Source organism: Trachemys scripta, chromosome 8, assembly GCF_013100865.1.
Source record: "Trachemys scripta elegans isolate TJP31775 chromosome 8, CAS_Tse_1.0, whole genome shotgun sequence".
NCBI lineage: Eukaryota > Metazoa > Chordata > Testudines > Emydidae > Trachemys > Trachemys scripta.
In genome coordinates, this window is record NC_048305.1 from 52261757 (window position 1) to 52277465 (window position 15709).

The following is a 15709-nucleotide window of genomic DNA, read 5'->3' on the forward strand; positions in this document are numbered from 1 at the left end:
CCATCTACCACCCACTGCTTAGGTGCATGCATTGCAAAATACCTCCTACCACACCCATGTACTTGCTCATCAGCCCACTGGTGAGAGATTCATCAGAGAGGCCAGGCACAGAATGGTTTCAGAAACTGAGCTCCCTTCTCATCCCTGGAGAAGGGGCCTTGCAAGGCAGGGCTGGGGCACATGGGTGGACTATGGTGGAAGCTTGCTCTGATGCTGCCCCTCGTGTGGTCAAAAAGGATTCCCATCCCCGGGGCTGTCAGTCTGGCACCGTTCGCTAGCATTACACACACCGATTATATTGAATTGAAAGGCAGGAAGAAAGTTGACTCCTGGATGGTAAGGATATGCATTCTACCCTATGGGGCATGACACCCAAGGGAGATCAGCACCAAGATAGTCACCTTTGCCCAGCACACTGGTAATTGGTGTCCCTACTCCTGCTGCGTCTGTACTCAGAGCCTCAGGGATGTGAGCATGTCCAGCTGTCTCCTGCTAGTACCTGAAAGGAGCCGGTTTGGTGGTTCCATTCAGACCTAACTATGCCACAAGCACAACGCGAAAGTAGAAATTCTCCAGGCTCCCTTGACCTCTGTCTTCCCCTGCAGCACCCTGGGGTGTAGGCCTGTCACCCCATCCCCCTTGGCATTTGTCATTTCCATTTTCCTGACAGTTTCTTCGACACCCACCTCCTCGCTCTCACTCCCTACCTGAGACCAGGAGGTCGTGAACCACGTAGAGCAAGGCCTCTTGAAACAGGCCGCCTGCACCTCAGGTTTCTGGGAGGCATTGCATCGCTTTTCTGGATACTCCCTGTACACGCCGTTCTCCAGGCCAGCACACAGCACGCTTCTGGTCTTCACCCCCCGGCCGCAGCTGGCATCACACTGGAAAAGCGAAAAACAAGCCAGCTCATTCACGGCTGCTAAGGACTGCTACATCCCAGGCATAGGGCTCAGGCTGGTAGATATGCTGGCCTTCCATCGGGGGGATTCTTGCTCAGAGCAATTCACAGTACAATCTTGAACAAGTCACTTAACATTTGTGATGCTACTGACCCAGCCGCTGTTGCCAATGAAAGTTAGCAGCCTCAATTCCTTTGAGACGCTGGATGTTAGTGTCTGTAACCGGCTTTGAGGTCCTTAGACACAGAAGAGCATCTGAGCTACCAGGCTAAAAGTAGCAGTGTAGCCACAGTAGTACGGGCAGTGGTGGTGCAGGCAGGCTGCTCCAAGTACATACCCACGGGGTTCAGACAGAGCTGCACTCGGGGCAGCAAGCCCATGCTACCACAGCAGCACTGCTATCCGATGTGAGCTACTGCGCGTATGTTTACATGCACTGGGAGTCACGTCCCTAGATCAGTGTGTAGATTTAGCCTTTAGGTACATAGTTGTACCCAGATGCCATGTAAGAGATGGATATTACAGTGCATTAATACATCAGTCTTGCTGAGTGATGCATTTCACACTCCTGGATCGGGACTGAAGGAACACAAGGCAGGCAGGGGAGCAGGAGAGTGAGGAAAAAAGGAGGGAAACTCCAGGGGGTGACGCTGAAGCTGAAAGGGGCAGCCTGCAGAGGCCCTCACAAAGTGAAGCAGCAGCGAACCTGCCTGAAGCCTGGGAAGGACAGGGCCAATCGGGGACACCCCAGGACAGGAGCCAGGAGGAGCCCTGTGCCAGGGAGGAATTGCCCAAGAAGGACAGGCCGGAGCTGGACCCAGTATCACTGCTGCCCAGAGCTGCATGGGGCTGTGAGTACTGGGGCTTGTGACTCTGCATTGGGGACAAGGAGGGAGGCTGCTAGCTAGTTAAGTGGGGAGGTGGTCGCTCTGTGTGGCTTTGCAGAGAGCAGCAGAAGAGGGCACCGGAGTTGTTTGTTGGGGAAAGTTCACTGGCGCTGAAGATGACCAGGAGCACCCAAGACAAACCATTGGACTGGAACTTTGCTCAGGACTTCTGAACTCTGTGTGCAGCCACATTGCTCAGAATCTGCCCTGTCAGACTGTGCTACCACTGGGCCCATGGGGGCTTGGTTTGGATGCAACCCTGTTCTACTGCTCCCCCTATATTTCCCCTTGTTGTTTTTCTTCTCTCATCCCTCTGTAAATAAATATCTCCCTTTCTTATATCCTTTGTACTTTTCCTGTGGGTGTGTGTGTTCACTCTGGGGGGTTTGGAACAGGTGCCCCTGGGGTGAAAGGGATTTCTCCTGCTGCATTTTTGTGTGCGCCATCTCTTGGCCAAAGCTGCCTGCAGAGCAGACTCCATCTTGGCCACGAGGGTGCTAAAGTTACACTTAGTTGGAGCGGGCACCATGCCAGTGCAGCATGACGTGGAGCTCTATCGACATGCTTTAGCTTGTAAGACGGCTCTAACATACTCAGTCATGCAGTAGCAAGAGTCCAGCTCTGTTCTGCACCCTCTGTGTGTTCCTAGCTGCCTCTGCCAGCATGACTGCCACCTCTGTGCTTGCACTGCTTTTCACTCCCCCTCACCACAGCTGGGGGGCAGGGAGCTGGATTGTATTCCATCTTAATCACCCTCCAGCTAGACTTCATCAAGGCCCGCTCAACCCCAGAAGGGGACATGTGAGAAGAAAAGCGCTCCGCCCACTTTGTGGAGCTCAGACTGAGTTCACAGGCGCTGGCACTTGGAGAAACAGAGCTTGTAAACCTAGCTGCACTGGAGTGTGCAAATTGCACAGCAGGCAAAGGGAGGAAGGGGTTAATGGACTGCCATGGCCTAGGGAAATAAAACAGCCCCAGCTTATTACACACATCAAGCCTAGAGTGTGGGGCCTCACGCCCTCAGCACTAGCCAGGAGGTGGGTTTAAGCAGGCCGCTCAGACAAAGGGAGAACACCCTTTAGCCAGGGACGGCGGGACCCTGGGCACCTAGAGCTTGAAATGTAGAATTATCAAGTGGCTTCCCTGCTTCATATCCCCGCCCCAGCTTAAAGGTGCTCAGGGCCGGGCAGGTTCTGCTGGGCCCCAGGGCATCTCTGTGGTCCCTCCTGAGTTTACTGTAAAGCAGGGGGTGGGAAAACTTTTTGGTCCAAGGGCCACATCTGGGTGGGGAAATTGCATTCAGGGCCATGAATGTAGGAATGGGGCAGGGGGTTGGGGTGCAGGAGGAAGTGCGAGGTGGAGGGTGGGGGGTGCATGTGCAGGAAGGGGCTCAGGGCAAGGGGTTGGGGCACAGAAGAGGTACAGGGTATACGAGGGGCCTCAGGGCAGGAGGTTGGGGTGCAGAAGGGTGTGGGGTACAGGAGGGGGCTCAGGGCAGGGGGTTGGGGTGCAGGAAGGGTGCGGCAGGGGGTTGGAGTGCGGGGGGTGGTGCCTGCAGGCGAGGGCAGTGCACGGCCCCCTCTGCCCCCTCCCCCCCCCAGGGGCCATAGGGACTTGGTGCAGGTGGCTTCCAGCAGCAGCACGGGGCCCGCGGCGCTACGGGTTGGCAATCCCGTGGGCCGGATCCAGCCCGTGGGCCGGATCCAGCCCATGGGCCGTAGTTTGCCCACCCCTGCTGTAAAGCCGTGTTAGCTCAGTGCTTTGTGGGGAAACCAAATGCCAAAGTGTCCCGGTTTGCATTGTCTAGGATGCCGCCTAAAACAAGCTATAGCAAGGCTGAAGCTGGCAGGCAGCACAGAGCAGCGCCTGGACTGAGGCTGGGTCTATGCTACCATGGGCCATTTTGAAAATCAGTGGCACAAAGCAATCATATTCGCTGGAGCCTTTGTTCTGCTCTGACATTGGCAGCAGCTGTGGTGTAGACAGGCCATGAAGGGGGCTGGCAGAGTGTGGCTGGCTGGGGAGGGTGGCTGGAAGCTAGGTTGTGCTAGAAGGAACAGGCTGGCTGGAACCCAGCCCCTCGTGCAGTTACCCTCTCCCTAGACCCAGACTACCCCCCCCTCCCCCGCCCCCCCCCCCCCCCCCCCCTCCCCTCCTGCCCCCCCCCTCCACCCCGCTGTCTCTGCCCCCTGCCCCCTATGACAGATGGCCTGGGTTTCAATCTGGTCACTCTAGACCTCAAGTCGAAGCGGAGGAGGCAGAGGCAGATACAGTTCGTCTGCTCCTGGGCCTGAGGGATGCTCACACCGCAGTGTGCTTTCCCTGGCTCTTAGTGAACACTTCAGGAGATGCCTGCTGCAGTGACCTTGATGGCCCTGCTTTCAGACCGCCTACGGGTCCTAGGGTTTGGCTGGGGCCCCTCTCCAGTGGTCTCCACTGTTACTGCGGTGTGTGTGTAACGGGGCTGAACTTAAGGGCCTTGTTTAGATCTTGGATCTGCAAGAACCACCACGCTAGAAGGGAGGAGCAGCACTCCTCCTAAGCCAACACTGCTCTCTGATGGGAGCTACGGGAAAGCCAGCACGTGTCAAGCCATTGCAGAGCGGCAGCTGGGGGGAGTGGCGTTTGTGACTCCCCTCCCTGCTTTGGGAACCTCCTGAGCAGCCTCGGGCGGGGAAAGTGCCAGCTGGCAGGCGGTTCTGCTAACCCAGCCCGGGACGGCATAGCTCTAGCACCAGCATAGGGGCTGTCGCTGCCCAATGCCCCGCAGCTCTGGCAGTACAGCTGGGAGCCCAAGGCCATTCAATGGAGCGTCTGGCCTAAAGAGACCTGCCCCAATTCAGCCTGACCAATGATGGCCTCTTCCAGCCTCTGCTATGGCAGGCAGGATGCTGAGATCTGCTCCAGGGAGCAGGAGGGCCACAGCAGCAAGAAGAGAGTGAAGCAGCTAACCAGCCCCAGGGAGCTGAGGAAACTGCCCTCCCCCACGGTGAGCCAGACTTCAGGTGGGGAGCAGAGCTGAGCTCTGCCTCAGGAACCACCTGTCCTGCAGCAGAGGGTGAGTCCCACCAGGCACTGCTTCATTATGTCCCCCAGTCCTGTGTGCTGCTCCTGCCCCCAGCCATCTCTCCCCAGGGGACAGTGCTCCCTCTCCTCCCCAGGGACCATTCCCCTGGCTTCTCGGCTTCCCCAGGGCTTGGGCTTTGATCCTTCCCTGGGCCCCAAATGCTCTCCCTCCCGGAAGCTCATCCCTGCCTCACTGCCTTCTCCCAGCCCCTCAGTGCTGACACACAGGCCCCCTGTGCTTGTAGAACAGCCGTGTTGGATGACCAAGGCCCATGAACCCCTTTTCTCCCCCTGAGGGGGCCGGATGCCTGGAGTCAGCCACTCCAGACAGCAGGCAGGTTGAAGTGAGGCCACTCCAGGCTTACCTGGTCCCATTCCTGCTCCACCCAGTGTGCAGGGCAGTTCTTGTCTCCACAGGGGTAGACAGCCAGAGGCTTGACGGCAGGGTCGCACTGAGAGTCCGAGATCACCTTCCCCTCCAGGTTGCGACACACGACAAAGCGGCTCATCCGCCCCTTGCCGCACGAACCTGAGCACTTGGAGAAATAAAGGGCATGTCAACGTGCCAGTCACTGAACAGCATTGGCAGGAGTGGAGGGAGCATGGTTGAGTGGCCAGAGTATGGGAGTGGGCGGCAAGAGACCGGAGTTCTGGTCCTAGCTCTGATGCTGACACGCCGTGGTTAAGGGTTTAGGGCCTCTGCACAGCCTCTTTAGCTCAGGAGACGCAGTAGCTTCCTTTCTAATCCCTTGTTTACAGGCACTCATAATGGTCCCAAACTTTTGAGCTGACCTTTTCCAGGCTCCATCTGTGCCTTGAGGGGAATGTTTGTTAAAAGTCTGAGCAAAAACAACTCAGCCGTTAGTGTATAATGTAAACTGTCTGCGTGGGCGATAATCCCGTAATCCGCTCCAGGGGGAGGCATTCCGGACCCGTAATCTGCTCTGGGTGTGAGGGGGATTCTGGTCCCGCAATCCACTCTAAAGGGGGGCAGGGTGGATTCCATCTCCACCTCCATTCAGGCCAGGAAAAGAGGAAAAGCAGCCGGCCTGGACTCACCGGTCCCCAGTCAGAGGCAATCCAGCGCCGGTCACAGGGTGGGCTTGTGCACTCCTTCTCACTGACAGGCTTCAGGGCCTCATCGCAGAGGGCTGGCTCTACTGAGCAGCGTACCTCCCTCTTCATCATCCCCTGACTGCTGCATCGAGCAGAGCACTGTAGCACAAGAGACCAGACTGCGTCGGTAAGGAGACAAGAGATTGGGTGGGGGGAGAGGGAAAAGATGCATTTTTCTTCCCTAGACTGAAGTGGGTGCAGGTGAGAGGGGAAGGCTGGTCCTGTGGCTAAAGCAGTGGTGGGGGACTCACGATACTGGGGTTCTAGTCCCAGCTTTGCTGCTGGGTGGCTGCAGGCAAGTCACTTCACCCCAATGCCCCCAAGTTTTGGGTGCCCAGCATGAGTCACCTTGGGCTTGATTTTCAGAGCCACTGAATGCATTCAGCTCCCCCAGCAAACCGGAAATGCAGGGGCCTGGCACGTCTGAAAACCAGGCCCAAGGCGTGTTGAGTTGACCACCGAAAATCAGTGATCTCTTCTGAAAGGGTGGGGCTTAGCTTCTCGGTGCCTCAGTTTCCTGAGTTGTAAAATGGGGGGTGGGTTAGTCCTGCAGGGGTGCTCTGTAGCTAAATTCACTGAGATCCTCACAGAGATCATCCTATAAAAATGCAAATTGTTATACAAGATAACAGAAGGGGTAGCAGACTCCACTCCCCTGGACTGTGTTAGAACAGGAAAAAGATGGGCAAGAACAATGCTAGCTTCCCCGGGATGCCTAATTACTGTGCCTCAAACTACCCAGAGACCTCCTCAGTACTACACATAGGAACGAGTCTACTTGCTGAGGACAGTTTTCCTCTGGTCATGGGCCACTCCCCAGTCTAACCCTGACACATGGGGTAGGCTACTGTACTCCATACCTCCGACCACTCGGAGAGCTCCCACTGGGGCCCACACGCCTTGTTCTTGCACGCTTTCCTCTCCATAGGCCTGGCTAGCCCAGCAGACTCACACAGCTCGTCATAAACAGAGCTGTCGAAGCCTGGAGCCAGCATCTTCCAACAGCGCACGGTCCGGTACTGGTAGCCCTCCCCACAGGTCCTGGAGCACTCGCTCCAACGGCTGGTCTCCCACCTCCAGGTGGGTTCGCAAGGGGAGAGAAGACAAAGCACAGGTCAGAACAAGGCACCCTGAGACCACAGACATCAGAGACAGGGGGTATCTGACACAGATCACTGGTGGGCTCCTTTCAATTTCCTGAGTACATGGGAATGCCCGGTGCCCATGTGTCTCCAATTAAAGTGATGACTATAGGACAATTACCACCCTGTAATTAACTAGCAGTTGCTCACTGGTCTCCCACAAGCAGCACAGAGGCCTGATTGCACATGGGCCTTAAAAACTACACTTCATGGCCCTTTCACAAACGTAAGGGGGTTAACACTTGTGTCCCCAGTGTCCAACTGCCCTGCTGCCTAGCATTACTGAGGCCTTTCAACTGGGTACTCTGGCCTTCTTTGCCCTATGCCTTACTCTGTTGCACAGGGCTGCTGTGTGCTGTTTCAAGGCTGCCCCCTTCCAGCGCAGAGGTGGCCGCATATTTCCGGGAGCAGCATGATCCCCGTACACAGAGGGCTGGGTGGTCACAGTGTTTGTCTGAGTCAACAGGAGAGTAAGGGCCTTACTCCCTTGCTCAGACTGTGACTGACTCTAGTGGGGAGCGCAGGGACTACTCACCCACTGTGAGCAACTGGGTGGGAGCAGGGGGAGAAGGATGGGGAGTGGGGGGAGCCCTGGCTCTACATCCACCAGTCAGAGTAGGTGCACCAGTGCCTGAGAGGAGTGAGTTGCTCCATGAAAAGGGGGTGGAGTAAGGTGGGAGAAGGGCAGGGAGGCCACGCAACAGAGATACCACTCAGTCTCTGTGGTTCCTGGGGCAGTGCAGCTGTGGGCCACCCCGTCCTCAGGGTAGGTTGTTGAATTGCTCTCTCTAGCCCCGAGCTTGTAAATTACACCTAATGCGTCTGGCCCTGCCTATGAATAGAAATGTCCTGGGGGGGTTTATCCTGACTTGCACAACATGTTAGGCCACCTTTAAACAGACGGATATTCCAGTCTGCTGTAAAGCAGTGAACCCAGCCCAACAACCTGAGCTGACGCAAACCCATGGCCTAAGCATCTCCAGGGTCATTCCTTGCTCTGCTGTATCAATACTGCCACCAAAAAATGACAGACCCCAGCCACCTCTTTCTAATACTCTGCATTGTAGGTGCTAAGTGACACCCAGTGTCAGAGCTATTGAGTGGGATCAACTACAGGACACAGAAATCCCACCTATGCCCACCCCCTCTTCTCTCTCATGCTTTCTCCATCTCTTTTCCCCTGATTTAGGTTCCGTCTGCACTACGAGCTGGGGTGATACCCCTGCTCGTGTGCACAGACTCACACTGGCGCTCATGGAGCTAGCACGAGTCTAACTAGCAGCAGCGGAAGCGTAGCCGAGCTGTGCTGGGTACAAACCCACCTGAAACTGTGGGTGTGCATTGGGCGCCTCCTTCTCTGTTGGTTGTTGGCTTCCCGTGCATTATTCTGCCTGTGCATTCTATGCCAGTTCCCACCTAGGTCGGTTTCCTGCTGTGCATGCCCACCTTTGGCTATATCATTGGATGTCTTTGTGAGAGAGAAGTCAAGGCTTGAATATCGTCACTTACCTGGGCTGGCATTCTCTCCCTGTGCAGAACTCATGAGTGGGTTCTGGGCGGGTCAGGGCATCACAGTACGCTTCCTCTACTTCCACTCCATCATACCGGACACACATGGCATAGGAGGTGCTGATGCCTGCTGGGCACCAGGAATCTCTCTTAGTGCCTGCTATCCAACAAACCACTACTCGCTCCATCTATTACATGGTACCTATGTATCTGAGCCTCTAGTGCCATGATAAAAATACAAATATTCGACTGGATCATTATCCAGAAGAGAACTGCAAAGATCAAACCCAACATGATGAGGCCGGCAGGACACCTGCCAAGACCAGAACTAGACACTCCAGAGCACAGTTTACCGGTGCCAAAGACAGCCCGATGCTAATGGGTTGCTTTCCACCCACCTCTTCCCAGATCCTTTACTCCTAGCCTCACTTCATTAAGGCAAAAGGATGCTGAAACTTAAATAAAGCTCCCATCCTCTGAAGTATCAATGCTTACTCTGACACCACTCTCCAGGAGCTTCAGCCATGTCAAGAAGTCCTCTGCAGACTAGCAGGTCTTGAATGTACCAGTTCCCTTCCCCCACCAAATATACTTCAGCCCCTCCAGTCACCCCACCAGCATGAAACCAACTGGCAAGAGTTGGAGCCCAGCTTTGAGCTATTCACATCAAGGGATGTCACTATTTCCAAGTGTGACCCCACTATTCAGCTGGGCTCAGGTTCTTCTCGTTGGCTTATTACAAGTTTTAAAAGGCTCAGCCCAAGCACAGAAACATTCATCCACCTCCCAGTTAGGGTAATTATATAGCTCCTCAATGAAACAGGAGCCCCCGTGACACATAAGATCACGTACTACATGCCCAGGTTCTTCCCCTGCAGCTCTCTCCCGTGCACCTTCGGCTGGGGTACAGGAGCTGTGCCTGTGTGTAAAAGTTACCCCTTGTTCGTGGTGTAGCCGGATACTTCATTTATATTTGAAGAGGATTTAGTGCTGGTGAAAGGCACTTGCCGGCCCTGGAGAATGGATGCCTCTATTGACCCACGCACAAAGGACAGCACAGGCAGCAGTAGTGCTGCCCTAGCCATGTGCCTCAGCCCTGGCCCAGACAGGGGAAGGAGAGCTCACTTGCCATTCCCAGTGGCTGAGATTGCCTACAGGGGTGTGAACTAGTGCCAACAGATGCGGGGGCTTTAGGGATGTGGATGCTTCTCCACTAGGAACTGGCTTGAAGACACCAAGTTATTTCACAGAGGCCACCAAACCACTTTCAAATAATAACAGCTTCTGGTTGCTGGGCTGAACTATACCTGGGGACCTTCAGGTGAAGTGCTCTACATTTCATTCCCAGTCCTGCGAAGCCATCCAGTCTCCCAGACCAAACCTACCTGAAGTGCATGTGGAGCTGCAGGGAGCATAGGCGGAGACCTTCCACCGGTACATGTCGGCCAGGCTGATGTCATCATGGCCCAGGGGGCTCACATCAAACTCGTTGCTGCAGAGAGAGGAGCAGAAATGAGCTTAGTTTGGGATGCGACGAGTAACAGATAGTGAAAGCCTTCCTCAGGTACTCCAGGGGATGGAGAGGGAACCCAGTGGCTCCGCTTCTTTTGCTTACTGCTCCCCCACAGGCTTGCATGTATCAGGTTGCATGGGAAGATCTCCTATGGCTGGTGGATCACTTTGGTGAGTGAGTGATCATGTAGGAGGTGACCAAGCCCCTTTGGAGGAGCAGAGGTACTATCGAACATGTTCTGGGAGTCTGAGATGGACTGACACAGGCTGCTGGCTTTGTTCTACCATCCCCATCACCATAACAACAGAGGAGTCAGAGAGGGGAAACCCAAGTGGAGAACCCTGAAGCTACCATGGGAATGGGATGATCAATCTTCCCAGGATAAACGGCATCTTGTCTTCCCTCAGGAACCCGGCGGCATCTCACCTTTCAGGGCCAGGGACTTGAAGGGGTTCTGCCGGGTGGCTATTCCCGAGGGCAGTGTGGAGGCTTGAGTTGGAACCCGGCAGGGGGTTCTGCACGCTTGTAATCACACTGTAGTTAGCTGCCTCCTCCTGGCTCTCTGCATAAGCCTCTGCCTTCATGCTCTCCAGCAAGTTTGTATTGGCAGGCCCTTTGCGCAGCCCTTCTGGCCATCCAGCCACCAGCTCGTTCCACAGCCCCGCAGTTGAGTTCTTCCAGCCCAGCTTGGCAGCCAGGTACTGCAGTTCCCTGCAAAAGGCAGCGTTTTGTGGGTCCCGGTGACACAATCTCCTGAAGAGCCGGAGCCTGGCTGCCCCAATCCCACTGCTCTCCGGCAGCTCGGGCCTCATCACGCTGTAGGGCATGGCTGTGCTGATGGAAATCTGATTTAAGCTGGGAGCTAAAGGAAAATGCAGGGGCATTAATAAGCCCATAGAGGCTAAAGTAACCTCCCCCTCTGGATCGCCACCTCCCCCATCCACCCAGCTGGTACAGCACCCACTGGCTTCGATGAGAGCAGAGGTGGGCCAATGCTGAGTGCTTCTGTAAGTCCCACCCTTAACAAGCACCTCAATTACCCAACCACGAGGTAGCCAAGAAAACAAACAAACCCAAATCTGTTTCTCCACCTACTGCCGCCGCCTCCTCGCCTGCTCCATTTGCATGGTAGACTTGTCTGATCTGGAAGCCAAACTTCTCTTCTTCCTCTTCCCTCTGTTCCCAGCCCCAGGGCCCAGCCTGAGCGGTGGAGTTACTCTGGAAGAAGTCCTGGTTGTTGAAGCTCAGGTCTCCATGCTCTTCTCCAGGTGGGAACCGGTCACTGACATCGTCCGGGGCGAGAGAGAGCCAAGTGGCATTGAAATCATGCACAGTCCCAGAGTCTGCTGGGACTGGGGCTGGATGTTTGGGGCTGGAGTCCGGTAGATGAAGGTAGAGAGGTGCCTCGAGAGCAGGGGCAGCTGTTCGGAGAGCTGCTGAGGGCACATGTGGCACAGTATAGTCATACGTTATATGGGGCATTTTCCCATTGAAGTTATAGTACTGGGGAGAAAACAAAAACCCCATTAGCGCATTTGCATGTACCGTGTCTAATGGATCAGAAACACGTGACCCACACCCTGAAACCTGACCTGGACAGTAAGTGCTTTGTGATGAACACAGAAGAGACAGTGTACCCATGATGGCCAGACAGAACCCCCCCAGGAATGGCACAGCTCAGTCTCTCCCAGAAGGCATTGCTACAGGGAATGAGGCAGGAGCTCCAGCCGTGGGAAAGCTCAAAATTCCTTTGCCTGCAGGGCACCTGTGGTCTTGGGGCTCGGAAAGGAGACCGCCAGGGAAGCACCCCGATCTTTAGCTCCTTACGTACCATGGCATTCAGAGACTGATTGGTGGGGCCCTGGGCAATGATGTACTCCAGGCCGTCCACGTGCAGGTTGGAAGGGCGGCGGTACTTGAACACCGTGCCAGCCACCCGGAAGTTCTGGGGATTGTCAATGGCTGAGTTCCCGTTGAAGAAGAAGTGCCCAGATTCATCCGCCAGTGCTGCAAACAGAGGCGAGGGACAGGAGACTTAACTGCAAGCAGACGTCAAGGAAAAGAGGCCAGCAGCAGCTGACTTGTATGGAGAAGTAATCCTTGGCCAAGGAAAATCACCTGGGGGGAGACACTGTCTTGTGCTCCGTGTGTCAGTGCCCTGAGGGACAGGATACCAAGTTGGGGGTGGCCTGAGCTCACACTACTGTATGTCATGTTTCTAGACCAGAACCCTTGAACCACAGCAATGTGTGAGGCAGGGTGAACGTGCAACATTAAAGAAAAAATGGCGGCTCAATGGCACAGAGGCTAAAATATATAGCAATTTCACCTCCAGAGAGCTGGATTTGTTGAGCTCAAAAGTTGGGAGAAACCCACGATTCTGATCCTCTAGCCTTCTAACCCTCACCCCACAAATTCAGGGCTGTTTGGCTCCAGTGCTGCAGTGTGAGCCTGGCTTTAGTCAAGTGAATTACAATGGAGGCAGGGCTGGTCATGTTATCTGTGGTCCCCTAACAGCCTCATTCCAGCTAGCTCTCTCAGCCCTTTGCTTTCTGAAAGCACCAAGAATAACACATTAGCTGCGACTGATCCAGAAAGCAAAGATCCAACACAAAGGATCGTGTGACCCCGTAAGCTGAATGGATCGTTCCAGGTGAGAGAGGATCACAGATGGTCTTGTCCAGCATTTATTTCCTAAAACCTGTATCCTTCCCTCCTACAGAAACACCTGCCAGAGGGGTACAGTTATCACCTAAGGGACAGGGCAGGGGTTCTAGAGGAATCCCTCGGTGCGGCAAGAAGGGGTGCAGGGAAGTCAGGTGGACACCCTGAGAATCCTGGTTCAGCTGCCCAGTGTGCTGGCCCCGCCCAGCTGCTTCCCACTCACTCAGGAGCCATGCTGCCTTTGGCTCCCCCTCACAGTCACCTGCACCCTCCTCTCCGAGAGGGTCAGAAATGGCAGGGCAGGAGTCAATGCAGCAAGGTGCTGGGGATTCCTGTTTCCAGATCTGCCCATTTCTGTGGGGCTCACACCCACTTAAAGCTGCTCCCCAGCACCTTCCCTGCTCCGGTGTGACTTTACCCGCTCCAGCCTGGCTGTGGTCATGCACAGGGCCTCCTGCAGGCTCCCCTTGAGCTTTTGCTCCTGCCTTCCTTTGCTGTCAGGGCGTGTCCTCTCTGCACCATTCCCAGGAGCACAGCCCATGCCCCAACTTCTGGTGGTGGTGACGTGCTATCCACACCGTGCTTTTCTGCGGCTTACCCAGGATGTTCTCAGTCTTCCGGCGCTCGATGATGAGAATGTCCGTGGCGCCGGCAGGGATGTTTGTGACGAACACGTAGCCTGGGGAGTGGGAACAGAACAAAGGGTTGGGAAACCCAACGTGGGAGAGAGACTCAGGCTGCTCCAGCCTCACAGGTGGCTCAGTGAGGGCATTGCAGCGCTGCCAACTCTCATGGTTTTGTCATGAGTCTCATGATATTGTTGTTGTCCTTAAAGCCCCAGCTCCTGGAGTCAAGTGGAGATGGGATGAGCTCTGCCTTCATTCTTAAAGAAAAAGTGAGTTTCCAGCCCTTGTGGCTGTGGAGAAAACTTCAACATGTGACCCTGGTGCATCCTAAAGGCTCAAAAAGGAGAAGGCAAATAAAAAGAACGCCACATCTATGATTTTTACATAATCCCAGGATTTTAAAGGCAATCTCATGATTTTTGGTGAGCCTGACTCATGATTTTTTGAACATTAGGGGTTGGCAAGCCTGGGAGTGGTCGATGGGCTTTTATTATGTTCCAAAGGGAGTAGCCAGTGGCAGCAAGTTGGCTCTGTGTCCATGCAGGAGGGGGATGGTGCCCTGCAGCACCGGGCACACTGCAGAATTACTCTTTTAGCTCCAGGAGAAGGGGTCTTGTCCCAGCTCCCCCTTTGGGTGTGTTTGTTTGCAGTCAAGGAGTCTTTATTTTTTTTAAAAATCCCTGCCTGGTTTGTTGAGGTTGAGCTGCTGCAGACCTCAGGAGTTCATCTGAGTCCAGAATCAAATTCGGGGGCAGGAAGAAGGTATCGGCTTTGGGTGCATGAGGGAGTCATGCCACCCACTAGATCCACAAACCCAAAAAGATAAAGGCCCGACTACTGCCCACGGTTGGATCTGAACTAGCAACCTAGAGATCAAGGGCTGCAGAGCTCATCCGCTCAACCTGATAGTTTCCCCTTGAAGGAGAGTGAAAGGTGAGCTGCAAATGGAGGGGAAAACAACAAGCAAATGCACAAGCCAATTTTTTAATGCTGGGTAAAGAAGGGTTTTATCAGATTGTATTTGACATTAGAAATGTGGGTCTTCTCTACCATGCAAAACTCTATGGTGACTGGAGACCTAGTGAAATGATGGTATCACAAAAGACAAAAGATTGTATACTTCTCACTCTATGGGCAGCAGCAGCATCTTTGCTACTGCAGTCCAAATAGTAAAAATAATGACAAATGCAAGATGAGCAATTGTGTGGGGAAGAGAGTTTTAGTCACATTTTTTGGCCTCTTTTTTTGTTTTTTTGTTGTTGTTAACACTTTTTGAACTCAGATGTCTAAGACACACTTTTGTTAAAAATCAATTGCCTGCTTCCACCTCGCCCCATAGAGACAATGGATCTATGGCTTATTACAACACAGTATAATCCACTAACAACCCCCACAGTTGCTTTCTCCCCGTCCCCCTTCCTCCCTATGACTGGAGAGATGTTACCAGGCCACATCATCTTGAAGGGCCCCTTGAAATATGTGTTAACTACTCATGCTAAACAATCGGTTCCACTCGTATTTAGCTGACACACTCTAAGGCTATGTCTACACTACCACTTAAGTTGGCTTATGTCGCTCAGGGGTGTGAACCCCCCCACCCCCGAGTGACATAAGTTTTGCCAGCATAAGCGCTTATGTGCACAGCGCTGTGTCAGCGGGAGAGCTTCTCCAGCCAATATAGCTACAGCCGCTCGTTGAGGGCAGTTTAATTATGTCAAGTGGAGAGCTCTTGCCTGTCGGCACAGAGCGGCTAATGAGAGATCTTACAGTGGTGCAGCTGTGCTGCTGTAAGCAGGGCCGGCTTTAAGCCGATTCGGCCGATTCCCCGGAATGGGGCCCCGCGCCTAAGAGGGCCCCGCAACGTCCGGGGCTGCTGGCGGAGCGGGAAAAAAAAAAGCCGCTTCTCCCTCCTCCCTCCAGCGCTTGCACCGCCATACAGCTGATCAGCACAAGCCTGGGAGGGAGGGGGCAGGAAGAGGAATGTGGCGTGCTTGGGGAAGACGCGGGGCCAGGGCGGGAATTTGGGGAGGGATCCAATGGGGCAGTGAGGGGGCAGGGCCAGGGTGGGGATTTGGGGAGGGATCCAATGGGGCAGTGAGGGGGCAGGGCCAGGGTGGGGATTTGGGGAGGGATCCAATGGGGCAGGGAGGGGGCAGAGTCGGGGCGGGGGTCCCCTCTCCTGCTAAAGCCGGCCCTGGCTGTAAGTTTGCTAATGTAGACATGGCCTAATTAAGTTTCCCAGACCTGAAGAAGAGCACTGTGTAAGGTCAAAAGCTTGTCTCTC

At 54.6% G+C, this 15709-nt stretch overlaps 1 protein-coding gene across 1 annotated transcript in view; it reads right to left on the reverse strand.

Annotated features, from left to right (window-relative positions):
- Positions 1-15709, reverse strand: part of LOC117881586 (ADAMTS-like protein 2) — a 45789-nt gene that overhangs the window by 2052 nt on the left and 28028 nt on the right. Inside the window, exons 7-16 of the mRNA XM_034779004.1 lie at positions 13398-13478; positions 11967-12142; positions 11209-11638; positions 10562-10997; positions 10008-10114; positions 8623-8749; positions 6832-7045; positions 5915-6070; positions 5221-5391; positions 708-884 (exon numbers count right to left, since the gene is read on the reverse strand). Coding sequence (XP_034634895.1) covers positions 708-884; positions 5221-5391; positions 5915-6070; positions 6832-7045; positions 8623-8749; positions 10008-10114; positions 10562-10997; positions 11209-11638; positions 11967-12142; positions 13398-13478 — 2075 coding nt within the window. The remainder of the gene's footprint in view (positions 1-707; positions 885-5220; positions 5392-5914; positions 6071-6831; positions 7046-8622; positions 8750-10007; positions 10115-10561; positions 10998-11208; positions 11639-11966; positions 12143-13397; positions 13479-15709) is intronic.